The sequence below is a fragment of the Equus quagga genome, chromosome 10, assembly GCF_021613505.1.
Source record: "Equus quagga isolate Etosha38 chromosome 10, UCLA_HA_Equagga_1.0, whole genome shotgun sequence".
NCBI lineage: Eukaryota > Metazoa > Chordata > Mammalia > Perissodactyla > Equidae > Equus > Equus quagga.
Genome location: NC_060276.1, coordinates 84,127,265 through 84,141,410, shown reverse-complemented (window position 1 = coordinate 84,141,410; position 14,146 = coordinate 84,127,265). Strand labels below are relative to the sequence as shown.

At 51.9% G+C, this 14,146-nt stretch overlaps 1 protein-coding gene across 2 annotated transcripts; it reads right to left on the bottom strand.

Annotated features, from left to right (window-relative positions):
• Positions 1-159: 159 nt before the first annotated feature.
• On the bottom strand, positions 160-13,943 carry ELK1 (ETS transcription factor ELK1). Of its 2 annotated transcripts, XM_046672993.1 has the most exons (7): positions 13,785-13,943; positions 13,317-13,406; positions 6,332-6,604; positions 3,586-4,026; positions 2,454-2,900; positions 1,645-1,746; positions 160-1,558 (listed from the first exon to the last, which is right to left on the bottom strand). In XM_046672993.1, the coding sequence occupies exons 3-7, from the start codon at positions 6,539-6,541 to the stop codon at positions 1,460-1,462; spliced, it is 1,299 nt and encodes a 432-aa protein (XP_046528949.1). In that variant the 5' UTR covers positions 6,542-6,604; positions 13,317-13,406; positions 13,785-13,943; the 3' UTR covers positions 160-1,459. The 2 variants fall into 2 exon arrangements, with proteins under 2 accessions (XP_046528949.1, XP_046528948.1); XM_046672992.1 differs by lacking the exon at positions 13,317-13,406.
• Positions 13,944-14,146: the final 203 nt, after the last annotated feature.

Genomic DNA, 14,146 nt, shown 5'->3' with positions numbered 1-14,146 from the left:
GGTTACCAGTCTACAGTCTCTACTACTGTTTCTGCCACACGCCATCATGCTCTTTCACAATCAACCTCACACCTTCACCGCCTTTCACACAAAGACACGCCTGTCACACTCAGTTAGTCCCAACAGCTTCAGGGAAAAAAATGCTAGCAGCCTCCAGCATCACCTTTAAAAATATATATTTACAGGAACGATTCCCCCTTCTCTGGGACTCTTAGAAAAAAAGATCCATTTTTGGGGAAGTAAAACAAACAGTGGAGACAGGTGTAGCACCGTCCCCTAAATCGCCAACCCCTAGGTCCCCAGGCCTGGGCTGGACCAGTGCTGACAGGATCAGTGAGCCCAGGAGTCCTTTGAACCCACCCTCTCCAGTCTGGAATTCAGATAGGTCAGGCTTTATGTCCCCCATTCCTCCCTCCCAACTCCAGGGACACTTAAAGGGCCCTTTGTACCCGCCCGCAGGAAATTGGGGGGCTGGGAGGGAGGGAGCTGAAAATACACGTTTGGTATCAAAAATAAACACTTGGGGGCGGCAGGAAGATTCCCCCCAAAATCCCTTCCTTCCCACCCACCCCATCTCAGATATAGGAAGAGATGCCCCCCTCTCCCCTAGTGAAAAGCCCTGTTTAAAAATAGATTATACTATCAAAATGGCACGGGGTGGGGGACAGGAAGACCTGGAGTACTGGCTGGAGGGGCCCCCCAGACGGGGACCACTCCCCAAAAAAACCCTCCATTGGGAGGTAACACGCAGGACCCCAGGAATTTGGCAGACACAGGCATGGCTTCTCAGGGGGAGAAGAACAAAGGAGCATTCCTCCCTGGCCAAAAAGGTGGTTGAAGAAGGACAAGCTGTCTGAGAGAAAGGCTGGGGAGGTGGAAATTCTTATTCCAAGGGCATGAGTCTTCCTTGGCCAAGACCTCCAAACCGTTAAACAGTATAAGTTCTTCCTGGACCCCTGGGTACGGCCAGGAATAATAAACTACAATGAGCCAGCTCTTCCACCCACATCCCAAAATGGAGACAGGGCTCCTTCAGCTCCCTGAGGGTAGGCTGAGAAATAAATAAAGAAAGGTCCTTCTCAAGCCAGACCCCGACTGTCTCATCTTGGGGAAAAAATGTGGAGATGGGGGAGATGTCCTCACCACCTCCCCAAAAAGGGTTGGGCCAGGCTCCTCCCAGTGGCCTTCAAAAAATAAATAAATAAACCGTCCCCACCACTGCAGTAGGAGACGTGTAAGGGCGGCCACTGGGGGACTGACCAAGAAGAGAGAAGTTGTATGTTTTCTGTGGAAGGGATATTAGTAAATCTTTCTTTCTAAGAATCCCCACCCCACCACGACTGGAGCACGAGTCTGTCACGTGAACTATGTTTCTCCTTGAGATGGCTGGCTGGAGAGAAGTTCAGGGTATGGATGGAGTGACCCCAGAAGAGGGGGGTGGTGGTGGTGGTGGTGGTAGTCATGGCTTCTGGGGCCCTGGGGAGAGCACCACGGGGGTTGAAAGGCCATCCACGCTGATGGAAGGGATGTGCACCTGGGCGCTGCCACTGGAAGGAAACTGGGGACAGAAATAGTGACAGGTCAAGGATGGAGGCCATGCCAAGGTCTCTCACCCTCTCCGAGATGGGCAGGAAAAGATAATACCTGGAAGGAGAGCTTGGCCGGGCTCCGGGGTGCAATGGGACTCAGGGTGCTCCAGAAGTGAATGCTGGGGGGCAGCGAACTGGGCGTCAGCAGCACCGGGGTCTGTGGAGAAGGGGAGGGCGGAGCTCAGATGAGCAGAGGGCAGGTGTGGGAAAAGAGAAGGAACTCGCTTCCAGCCCCAGCAGATTTCCCACGCAGACTGCCGATGTCACTCCCCCAAAGTGCACAGGCACAGATCATAACGCCAAGGCCGTGCCTGTGACAGCTCTCCAACTTTACACAGACAACCCCGCCCAACTCCTGAGAGCCCACCTCCCAGCCTCATTGGGCAAGACAACCTACAAGACCCCATCCACATGCCGCTTTCAAACCTCACAAGTCACCATCCCAACAGCTCAGCGTCAACCTCCAACTCTTACTGTCCCACGTGTATACCTCACAGGAAACCCGCTAGGCAAACCACAGCCCAAAAAGCCCCGCTCAAGTTCCTCAAGCCACGTCCCAACCCAGAAACAGTTCTCACAGAAAGCCTCTCGGCGCCTCAGTCCCCGCCCACAAAACTCCTCAGACCCGCCCTCCCTCCGGGCAGCCGATCCCTCGGCACTGGAGACTGCTCTAGCCTTCTTTAACCAAGCCCCGTCCCTCCAAGCCAGGGCCGCAGCGCAGCCAATCCCAACCGGTGGCCCCGCCCTCCAGGGACTCAGCGATAACCACATTGGCCCTCGCAGTCAGCCTAAGTCCTCGCTCACCCGCCCCGCGCCAATCCCATTGGACCCGGTGGCCAGCCCCGCCCCTCCACAGGCACTCACCAATGTGTGCGTAGGTAGCAGGGACGGCGTCAGCGCGGGCCCTGGCGCCTGCAGACCTGAGCCGGTTCCCGATCCTGGAGTCCGTTCGGGTCCCGGCCCACCCAGCAGGCTCGGGCTGAGTGGAAGCTCAAGGTCCCGGGGCTTCCGGCCCTTCTGAGGCTGGGTGATCTCCGTGCCGGAAGCTGTGGAAGCCGCGAGGCCGACCACCGGGGCGGCAGTCTCCATAACGACCGCGGGCAGCCGGGCCGGCACACCCTCCGTGGGAGGGACTTCCGGCCCGGCCTTAGCGGCTTCTGGCACAAACCCCACCCCCCCACTGACCGCGGCTTCCAACTCTTCTTTGGGCCCATCCACTTTCACTTCTGGGGGGAGTGGCCGGCCCAACCCGGGCTCCACATTCAGCTCTTCTGGTTTGGGGTTCGGGGCCTCAGGCGGGGTCAAGATGACCTGGGAGAAGAGCGGGCACAGAGAGGGCGCTTAAGGATTGCAGGGGTAGCGAAGCCATTGATTTCCCTTGGAAAGAGGGACTTTGTAGTGGGGGCATGGCTGCACATCGGGGCAGGACCTCCAACAGAACATGGGACACTGCCAAGGAAGTGGGGCTTCTTCTGGGGCAGGTGGTCCTATCTGCGGGAACGGGACCTGGGTGAGACACCTGATGGGGGCAGGACTCCAGGGCATACCAGACCCATTCATCAAAGCAGTAGTTCTCAAAAATTTGCTTTATAGACCAGCAGTACGGGCCTCATCTGGAAACTAGTTTAAAATGCAAATTCTTGGGCCCAGGCCCGCATAATCAGAAACTCGGGGAGTGGGCCCCACAATCTGTGGGTTAAAAAGCCCCATCAGGTGATTCTGATGAGCGTTAAAGTGAGAATGCGTGCATTAACCACATAGGGTCAGAACACCTACTACACGTTGGGTGTACTACTAATTGTAGCGCCCTTAATCTCCTTCTTCCTTTTCAGTACTTGCATGGCTCTCTTCCCCTTCCCTTTCTCCAAGGGGACTTCTGCGGCCCTCCTTCCACCATATCTCCTTTAACAGGACGTTTACATCCCTTCTACCAGCTCCCCTCCTCCTTTGGGAACTGTACATCCCTCTGATGGAATTGCCGTATTCTAGTCCTTACCTGCAGAGGCAGGCCAGCCTCCTCAGCCTCCAGGCAGGCCTCCAAGGGGCTTGGACTGGTGCTCCTGCTCCCTGCAGGGGGCACTGCTGCCCCTGCAGGGGCAGTGTTGGGAAGCACTGAGGCAGGCCGAGGATGAGGGGGTGGCTGTGGCTGCAGGGACTGGATGGTGAAGGTGGAATAGAGGCCTGAGCGCATGTACTCGTTCCGGCTGCTGCGTGCCAAGCCACCTGGGCCTGCCATTCCAGCACCCTTGGGTGTGCCTGGTTTCCCGGTAGTGTCCCCTGGGATGGCATGTATAGCAGCGGGGGCCACATTTGCCACAGTGGAGGTGATAGACACCTCAGGCTGGGGCGGGCAGTCCTCAGTGGAGCACCCCGCGACCTCGGGGTAAGACACGAACTTGTAGACGAACTTCTGGCCGCTCACTTTGCGGATGATGTTCTGGGAAGGGAGGAGACAGGATAGAGGGCCTTAGGAGAAAGGGCCAGGGTGGAGGGGGGATGTGGATGGGGGTGGTGGTGAAGGGGTGTGTCTCCTAGTGTCTTTCTTCCCTTGGGCCCCTCTCCTGTCTTTTTACATATACACCATCCAGCCTCCAGGGCTGCCTCCCTGTATGTTTCCCCTCCCAGTCCATTTCACATCTCATCCACCACTTTCTCAATCTGGAGCCTCCTCTCTCTTTCTCCAGTGTTACCTCTCTTTCTTCCTCATCCCGATTCCTTTCTCTGTATTCCCCAGTCTCTTGCCCTGCTCTACTCTCCCGTCTACAATTCTTCCTTTAGTCTACTGCCCTTCTCTCCTTTCTCTGGCTCCCCTCCCTGTCTCCTTCCCATCCATCCCCCTCCAAGTCTCCCTCTGTCACTCTTCATCCACATCTGTCCCATTCTCCCACCCCCACTGGCTCCTCTCCACGGTGGGGCCCACCTACGGGAGTGGGTGCAGGAGCAGGTTTTCCTCCTGCTCCAGGAACCAGTGGGCTAAGAGGGTCTGTGGGTCTTGGGGGTGGATGCTAGGACACAGTTTTGGAGTCTAGATAATGCAATAAGATAGGAAAATGAAGTAATTGATATAAATGTTGGAAGAGATTAAATTAATGTAGAAGAATGTGGTGTATTATTAATATAGAGGATTACTTAAAGCCACTGACAAAGATGTGGAACAGGGCAAGGTTACTAGGGATGTCGGGGTGAGGAGCCTCATTAGTAATACTGTATGGAAGCTTAAGCTAAGGCAATGAGGAAACGAAGTAACCGAGAGCAAGCAGACAAGAACATGAAAATACTGGTGTCGGTGCCGGGGGAGTCTCAAGGCTGGTTTGGGTGGGTCACAGAGCATGTTTGGGGTTTTTCATGATAGGTCGGAAGGTCTCAGGGATGTTCTGGTGGTTCAGAGCACAGAGTGAGGCAGCCTCACTATTAATATTGTTTTGGAGGTTTGAGCTAAAGAAATAAAATATGAAAATGGAATAAATGCTATAAATGATGAAGGGTGTACAGCCTTACTAGGTCCAGGGCTGTTCTGGGGGACAAGAGGTATCTGGGGGGCACTAGGGCACCCTGGGGACATCCTAATGCTGGTCAGATATGTCACAAGGTAGGTCTGTGTTTCTCAGAAAAGGAATGAAAAGGGATATTCATTAATAGTGTTTTGGAAGTTTCAGGTAAAGAAATAAGAAAATAAAATAGTTGGTATAAATATTGAGGGGGAGGGGAAGCCCAGTGCTGCTCTGGGGAGTCTGAGAGGATGAGATCAGGAAGATTGGAAATTTCAGCTTTAGGAATAAGATGATTAAATCAAATACTTGATATAAATATTGGGGTAGACCAGTGTTGCTCTGGGAACCCAAGAGGATGGGGTATGCAGCTGGCACTATACATGTTGCTTTGGAGGTCTTAGCTAAAGGACTAAGAGAAGAAAAGAAGTGATAAAAATGTTGAGGGTCTCAGAGGATGAGGTAAGGAAAGGTTAATACAATATTGCCATGGAAGTTTTGCTTCTAGGAATAAGAATATTCTGGAATAAGAGCAGATTATGAAATAACTGGGGGAGCCCAGGACTGGTCCAGGGGTTCCTGAGGACAGAATGAGGAAGAGTCATTATTAATAGTGTTTTCAAAAGCTTGGCTGTAGGAATAAGGCAAGAAAATGAAATGTTGTGCAGGGTGTGGCAGGACAGTATGACTCTGGGGATCTCAGAGAGTGGGGTGAGTAGGGGTCAGTATTAATATTACTATGAAGGTTTTAGGCAAAGCAGTATGACAAGAAAATAAAGTAACTGAGATAAATGTTTGGGGAGCCCAACATTAGTCTGAGAGTACTAGAGGATGGGATAAGAAATTGCAAATTTTGGGGGGCCAGCCCAGTGGCGTAGTGGTTAAGTTCATGCGCTCTGCTTCAGTGGCCTGGGGCTCACAGGTTCGGATTCCAGGTGCAGATCTATGCACTGCTCACGGTACGTATGGCTCATTTCATGACATGCATGGCTCATCAAGCCACGCTATGGTGGCATCCCACGTACAAAAGAGAGGAAGACTGGCAGAGATGTTACCTCAGCAACAGTCTTCCTCAAGCAAAAAGAGGAAGATGGGCAACAGATGTTAGCTCAGGGCCAATCATCCTCCCCCCTCCACAAAAAAGGGTAAATTTTAATATTGTTTTCAAAGTTATAGCTATTGTAATTAAGACAAGAAAATGAAATAACTGATATAAATGTTTTGTGTTCCCAGCCCTGGTCTCAGCTCCCTTACCTTGTCATAGTAGTACCGCAAGGCCCGGCTGAGCTTGTCATAGTTCATGTTGGTCTTGTTCTTGCGCAGCCCCCACAGCCGGGCCACCTCCTCGGCATCCACCAGCTTGAACTCACCACCATCCCGTGAGGTCCAGGAGATAATGTGGCCATTGCCTTGCTCTCTCAGCAGCTGCAGCAGAAACTGCCACAGCGTCACAGAGGGGTCCATCGCTGGGGAAGCACTCACGCCATCCCAGGGTTACCTGGAGGCAGACGGCTCAGAGCCAAGAGGCTGTGGACACAGGACGGGGCAGAGGTCAGCATTCACTTCTTGCCATCTTGCTTCCACCCCTGTCCCAAACCCCACCGTGATTCCCTAAACATCCTCGGACTAAAGTCTAAGCTCCTCAGCCCAGTTTTGGATGACTGCTATCATGAGATTAGACTTTTGGGGATGTTAGGATAGTGTGAACGTATGTTGCCTGTGGGACAAATGTGAATCTTTGGGGGCCAGAAGGCAGACTGCGGTAGACAGAGTAACGTCCCCTCCCCCAGATGTCTACATCGCAATCTCTGGAACCTATGAGTATATTATGTTACGTGGCAAAAGGAACTTTGCAGATGAATTTAAGGTTGTGGACCTTAAGACGGGGAGATTATTTTGGACTGTCCTGGTGAGCTCAATCTAATCACATGAACTCTTAATAAAAGCAGAGAACTGTTTCTACAATAAAGAAAAAGGTGCAGTTTCTGTTCAGATTTCCAAATAAGCAAATAAAAAATAATTCAATTCCATCAAAAACCAAAAAAAGAAAGAGGCAGAAAGGTAGCTCAGAGAGGTGCGATGACAGAAGAGGAAGGAGAGATTCAAAGCATGAGAGGACTCGACCTGCTGCGAGTGGCTTTGAAGACGGAAGAAGGGGGCTCTGAGCCCAGGAATGTGGTGGCCTCTGAAAGCTGGAAATGGCCCTCAGTGGACAGCCAGTAAGGAAACAGGGACCTCAACCCTATAACCTCAAGGAACTGACTTCTGCCAACAACCAGAATGAGCAGGAAATGGATCCTCCCCGGAGCCTCCAGAAAGGAATGCAGCCCTGCCGACAGCTGGATTTTATCCTGGGGAGACCTGTGCTGGACTTCTGACCCACGGGACTGTAAGATATTCAGTTGTGTTGTTTTAAGCAGCTATGGTTGCAATAATTTGCTACAGCAGGGATAGAGAACTAGTATAATGCCCCTCACCTGAACGTTTTCACTTGCCTTTTCTACCACATCAAACATCAAATTTTCCAGGAGGTTCCTTCCGCCAGCCCCTCGCAAAGGGTGTTCACTCCACATGGGGCTCCCTTCCTCTGCCTAGAAGTCTTCCCCCGGGTCAAGTCGCAGCCCCAGGGGCCTTGCCTTTACAAAGCCTTCCTGCAACTGAATGCCTGCTCTTCCGTCCCTCGGCCCGCACTCCTCGGACTTGTTAATGTCCCTGTATGTTCTCCCTCTTGAGAACAGCAATAACTAGCATTGACTGGGTGCTCAATACATGCCAGGCATTGTTCTATTCAGAGAGGCAATGTGGCCTCCTGGACAGTCGCCCGGGCTCCCGAGCCACACTGCCAGGGTTGGAATCCTGGTTCTGCTACTTATTAGCGGTGTGCCCCTGGGCATATTCTTTAACCTCTTTATGCCTCAATTTTCCCAGCTGTCAACCAGAGATAATAACATACTCATCTGTAAAACAGAGATAATAATAACAATACCAAGTTCATAGGGTTATTGTACAGATTAAATATAATGTGTCTAGGGTATGAAAGCTCTTAATATTAGTTTCTAATTTGTTCATAATTCCTTATCTGCTATCCCAAAATCCCAAAAGATCTAAAAACAGAAAGCTTCTTTGTAACTCTTTTGGCAGCAAAACCTGATTCGAAATGAAACAAGGCCCTTTCTGGTCTTTACTGATCCTCACTGGGTGTGACTGTTGAGACATTTCCCCACAGAAATCTAAACGGGGCCGATTATGGAGCCCACTAAGGAGGTTATGTAACATCCTGTATGTGCTCCTTGTTACCCTGCTAAAATCTGAAAAATCTGAAATTCTGAACCACATCTGATCCCAAGGGTTTTGGATAACGGCAAGTAGACCTGTCCTGCTGTTTTTATAGGTATTAACTCATTTATCCCTCATCACAACTCTGGGAAGTAGGTACTCTTATTATCACTAATTTATAGAGGAAATGTCTAAATGATGTCTACAGGCCATACAGCACTAAGTGGCAGAGCCAGGATTTGGACCCAGGCAGTCAGGTTCCGGTTGTCTGAGCTTTTAAACCATTAGGCTCAACTGGCCCCCACACCGACTGCTCCCTCAGCATGTCCCACAGAGAACAGGACCTTCCCTGGGCCCCCGTGACTGCTCTCTTCGCTGAGAGCGAACTGGAAATAAACACGAGCTTTCTACTCCCTAAGGAATGAGCTTTCCTCAATCGACTGTTCACTGGCTGGGACTGTTGGGTTAAGAATAAGGTCTTCCCAAGCAGGAGGTTTCAGAGAACCTCCCTCTATTATTTATAGCTTGATTCTTTAAGCTGTAATGACATATCCAGTATGATCCTCTTATGTCTGAGCTGTTTCAAAGTTCATTCAGCAGACACACTTTTACGCAATTATAGAAGCCACAGGGCCATGAAGTGACCAGATGAGAGTCCTGTTATCGGAGACCTCACTAAGTTTATTTCGAAGGCCTGCTTGTTTCAGAGGCACCAAGAGTTCAGTGTGACTCCTGGTGGTGAAGACAGGCAATTTCACCACTTCCTCTTCCAGCAGCAACAGAACCGATCAGTTAAGGTGAAATCCAACGGCTTGCTTCGAGCCCACAGGGCTTCACATTTTGTGTATTATCACATTGCCTACTTGGCCCCTAAATAAGAGTTCCAGGAATTTGCCTTACCCAGATGTGCTCTTTTCCCTTCATCTCATTCATTTAGCAAGCATTTATTGAGTACCTACTGTGAGCCAGGCGTTCGGGATACAGCAGCGAACCAAACAGACAAAGATCTCTGCTCTGGTGCAATTCACATTTTAGAGGGGAAGACAGATAAGAAACAAGATGAACAAGTAAAGAGTACATTGGATAGTGATGAGAGCTACAGAAAAAAATGAAGGAGGGAAGGAGGTGTTATTTCTGAAAGGGTGGTCAGGGGAGGGTAGTCACCAGGGAGGTGACATTTGAGCAAGGACCTAAACCTGGTAAAGGAGTCAGGTTTGCGACGACCTGGGGAGCAGCAAGCCAGGCCAAGGAAAAGGCCTGGGTGAAAGGCCCTGAGGCTGCAGCGCGCTAGGCAGGTCAGAGGACAGGAAAGAAGTCGGGCATGGCTGGCGGCAGGGGAGTGAGGGCAAAGCAGCAGGAGATAACAGAGGGGCGACAGGGGCCAGGCTGGGTGAGGCTTTTTCGGGACCTGTAAGGACTTCAGTTGACTCTGAGAGAGATAGGAGCCATGAGAGGGCCGTGCACAGAGGGGTGACAGGCCGTGACTGGATTCTAACAGGATCCCTCTGGCTGTGTGAGAACTGGGTGTAGGGGCTGAAGAGGCCACTGCAATAGTCTAAGGGAGGGTGGTGGCGGCAGCAGAAGAACTGGTGAGAAGCGGCTGGCTTCTGGATAAAATCTTAAGACACAGCGAACAGACTCCCTGACAGACAGGATGGGGGTGAAGAGAGGCGTGGTGGGTGACTCTAGGTCTGCGGCCTGCTCACCTGGTGGGATGGAGCCAGGATGGACTGCAGTGGGAGCACTGTGCGAGGGCAGGTTTTTGAGGGGAGAGCAGGAGGTCAGTTTTGGAGATGGTCAGTCTCAGAGGCCTGTTAGACACCTGTGTGTAGGCTATTAACAATAACAGTAACTTAAAAAATAGGAACCAGGCACACAGCTCTTACCGTGTGCTGTACACCATTTTAATCATTTAATCCTCGAACCAGCACTACGGGGTGGGTATTAGTATTACCCTTCTATTTTCCAGATGAGGAAATGGAGGTACAGAGAAGATAAGTAACTTGCCCCAAGGTTACACAGCTGAAAGGTGGCAGAGCCAGGGTTCAAACCCGGGCAGCTTGGCTCCAGGTAGTGATCCTAGCCACCTTCTACCCCCAGCTCTCTATGAAGAGAAACAGAGGCTAAGAGCCTAGAGTGGCAAGGATGCTGTTTTATGCAGGGTGAGCAGGGAGGGCTTCCCTGATGAAGTGACATTTGAGCAGAGACCTGAAGGAGAGGAGGCAGCAAGCTAGGCTGACATCTGTGGGAAGGGTGCTTCAGGCAGAGGGAACAGCATGTACAAAGGCTCTGCGGTGGGCATGAACTTGGCATGCTACACCATGGGCACCCTGAGTGCATCCGGTTCCCGTCTAGAGGATGTGTACGTGCTGTTCTCCCTGCCAGCAGCGCTCTTGCCCGTTCCCACATGCGATGACTTCTCTCATGGAGTCCTCACGTTCCACTGTCTCCCAGGTAGAGCGGATTCTTCCTCTGTGTGATCCGCTGCAGCGAATAACCTGTCTGCCCCTGCAAATCTCTTCTCTCTGCGTCTTCAGCCTCATACTCCTCTGCCCTGTTCTAGCTGTGTGACTTGAGCAAGTTAATCTCTCTGGGTCTGTTTCTGTAGCTGCAAAATGGGGATATTTCACTCTCAAAGTAAAATAGCCTCAAAATCCACCTACTCTCAAAGGCTTCTGTGAGGATTAAATGTCAATATATGTAAAGAATTAGAAAAGTACCTCCGGCACATGGGAGACACTCAACAAATGTTAGCTATTAGCTAGTGTGTCATCCTTCTCCCTTCCCAAACCCCTCCCCGTGACCTCATGTATCACCATGGTCTACACCATCTGGCTCCCATTACCTCTCTGACCTTGCCTCCTAGCCCTCCCGCCACTCTGCTCCAGCCACACTGCCTCCTTCATGTTCCCTGAACACGCCAGGCACAATCCCATCTCAGGGCCTTTGCATGGGCTGTGCCTTCTGCCTGGTACACTCCTCCCCTGGACATATGGCTCCCTCCCTGACCTCCTTCAGGCCTTAATTCAAGAGTCACCTTCCAAGTGAGGCCTGCTCTGAGCGTAAGATTTCAACCACTCCCATACTCTATTCCTACCTCCCAGACTTCATTTTTCCTCCTTAGCACCTGTTTAACACACCATCTAATTTTACTTATGTGTTTTATTTATACAGTCCGTCTCCCCCGCTTTTAGCAAATGTCTGTTCGGCAAGGGCAGGAATTTCTGTGTTGTCCCCTCCCATGTTCCGAGCACCTAGAAGAACGCCTGGTATTCAGTAGGCGCTCAGTAAGCTGGTTGAATGAACAGTCCCAACGAGCCTCTTCACTCACTCTCGTATGCCCCCTTCATCTCCATCTGCCCCCCAACCCTGATTTGTCTGAAATTATATTTTTTCCCATTCATCCGTGCAATAAATTCTTATTGAGCACATACTACACACTAAGTATAATTTCAGGCGCCGGAGGCACAGCAGTGAAGAGGCAGACAAAATTGTAAGCTCCTATGGGCCTCCCACTCTAATGGGGAGAGATGAGAAACCGGTGAACCCCACAGTGTGTCCCACTGTGAGAAAGCGCAAAGGGACAAACCAAGCAGAGAAGGGACAGGCTGACATTTGAACAGAGCCCTGAAAGGAACCATGCAGAGCTCGGGGGTAGTGTTCCAGGCAGAAAAAACAGCCTGTGAAGGCCCTGAGGCTGGACGGCGCCCGGGGTGTTCGAGGATGAGTGAAGAGGTCAGTGTGGCCAGAACAGAGCTGGGGAGGAGGTGGAGCAGGGGAGGCCAGGGAGGGTAGCTGACTTCTTATTAACTCCCGGGTATTCTTTATTCACACTGGAGGGGCTTCTGGTTCTGATTCCCTCATTTTACAAATGAGGAAAGAGGCGCAGAGAGAAAGCAGTGACCTCACTAAGGTCACATAGCTGCTGGGATGGGAGGTGGATGGGTGCTGAGACAAGGTGTGGAACGGAGACAGCTCTGCAGGCAAAGGGAACAGCAAAAACAAAACTTGGACATGGGAACTAATTTGGTTTTTAAGGAGAGGGGCCTCACGTGGGATGGGATGAGGTGAGAGAGGAGAGCCCCCAAAATTATCCTGTGTTCTGAGGGGCAAGCTAGCCTGGTACTTACTGGGTCCCCTTAGAGTAGGGCTTTCAACTTCCCTATGCCGAAGTTTCCTCAGTACATATCTCATCGGGTTGTGGTGAGGATTAAATGGGCTCATTAACATAAAGCACTTTGCCTGGTACACAGTAGGTGCTCAATAAATGTTAGCTTCTATTGGCATTGTCACTAATCTATTTATTGTAGCAAGGCACAATGTCTTAGCTGTTAACAGTGCATATACGGAGGTGTGTTCTAGAGTAAAAAAGACCTGGGTTCAACAAGTATACAGGCTGATCCACTATTAAGAAGGAGGAAGAGGGGCAGGGAAGGCCACAGACTGATCTGCCACAGGGAAAGGCGATGGAAAATCAAAGCACACAGGCTGACCCTTCTGGAGAAGGGATTACAAAGCCCTGGACTCATGGGAGGGTACCTGGGGAGGTGGGAATGCAAGCACACGGGCAGCAGGAAGGCCAATGAGCAGATCCACTGCAAAGCAAGGTGGGGGTGTAAAGGCTTATCTTCTGTACTGGCAGCAAGGGGAGCAGAGAAGAACGTTAACTCCTGCACAATAGTGGAGGAGGAGAAAAGCCATCACACGGACTGATTAAAAGGAGATCGGGCCAAGGCCAAGGACTGGGCTACTGAAAATGAGGGGATAAAAAGCACTAAAGTGACCCATTATCAACAGGAAGGGAAGAGCCCAAGGACTGAAGTGACAGTGTGCAAAAATGGGAGGATAGGGCTTGACCATGCAGACTGATTTGCTGTAAAATGGGGGTGTGTGTGATAAAGCCATGGACTGATACACTGGAGGACTGGAGGAGACAGGAATACAAATTCACACATTAACTCACTGTTAAAGAGGGGTGGGGGGTCCAACGCCACGGACTGCTCCACTACAAGAAACAGGAGGTGTGGAACAAACAAGGCCACAGACCGGGCCCCTGAAAGTTGAGGATAGGAGAAATACAAACACTCAGACGCACCTACTGTCAAGGAGTTAGACAAGGCCAGAGACGGGTCCCCTATAAGTGGGGGTGGGGGCAAGACCATGGACGAGTCCACTGTAACGTGGGGTGAGGAGAAATATAAGCACACAGACCGATCCATTATACAACAGGAAGGGGGGTTAGACCACGGTCAGATCAACTACAAGGGGCGAAGGGAGGGGACAATACCACAGGCAGGTCCACCAGCCGCGGTGGCGGCGGTGGGAAGTCGAACACCGCAGGCCACGGGCCAAGCCACATCCCTCGCGCGGGGGCGGGAAGGATACGTGGGGTCACGGACCGGGCCCTCTACCCTCCAGGCCCCGGGCTCACCTGTGCGTAGCGCAGCGGCGATGTTGGCAGCTCCGGGGGGCGGGGGCTCCATGCGCGGCCCCACCGCCCCCCAAGCCCGGGCTCCGAGGCGGCGGCGGCGGTGGCGGTGGTGGCAGCGGCGGCGGCGACGGCGGCAGCACCTAGAAGCCGCCCCTGCGTTTCCCCACCACTCACGTGGGCCCCTGGAGGAGGAGCCTAGCGATCCGCCACTCGACGATTGGCCAAAGTGCCATGGATCGCCCGCGCGGCTTCTAGGGTTGGGGAGGCGGGCCCTGCCCCACAGAGCTATGCCGTGATTGGCCCAAGGGGAACTGATGGAACGCAGACGGCTGTCTGGGTTCCAAGGGGGTGTGCTCGGCCCG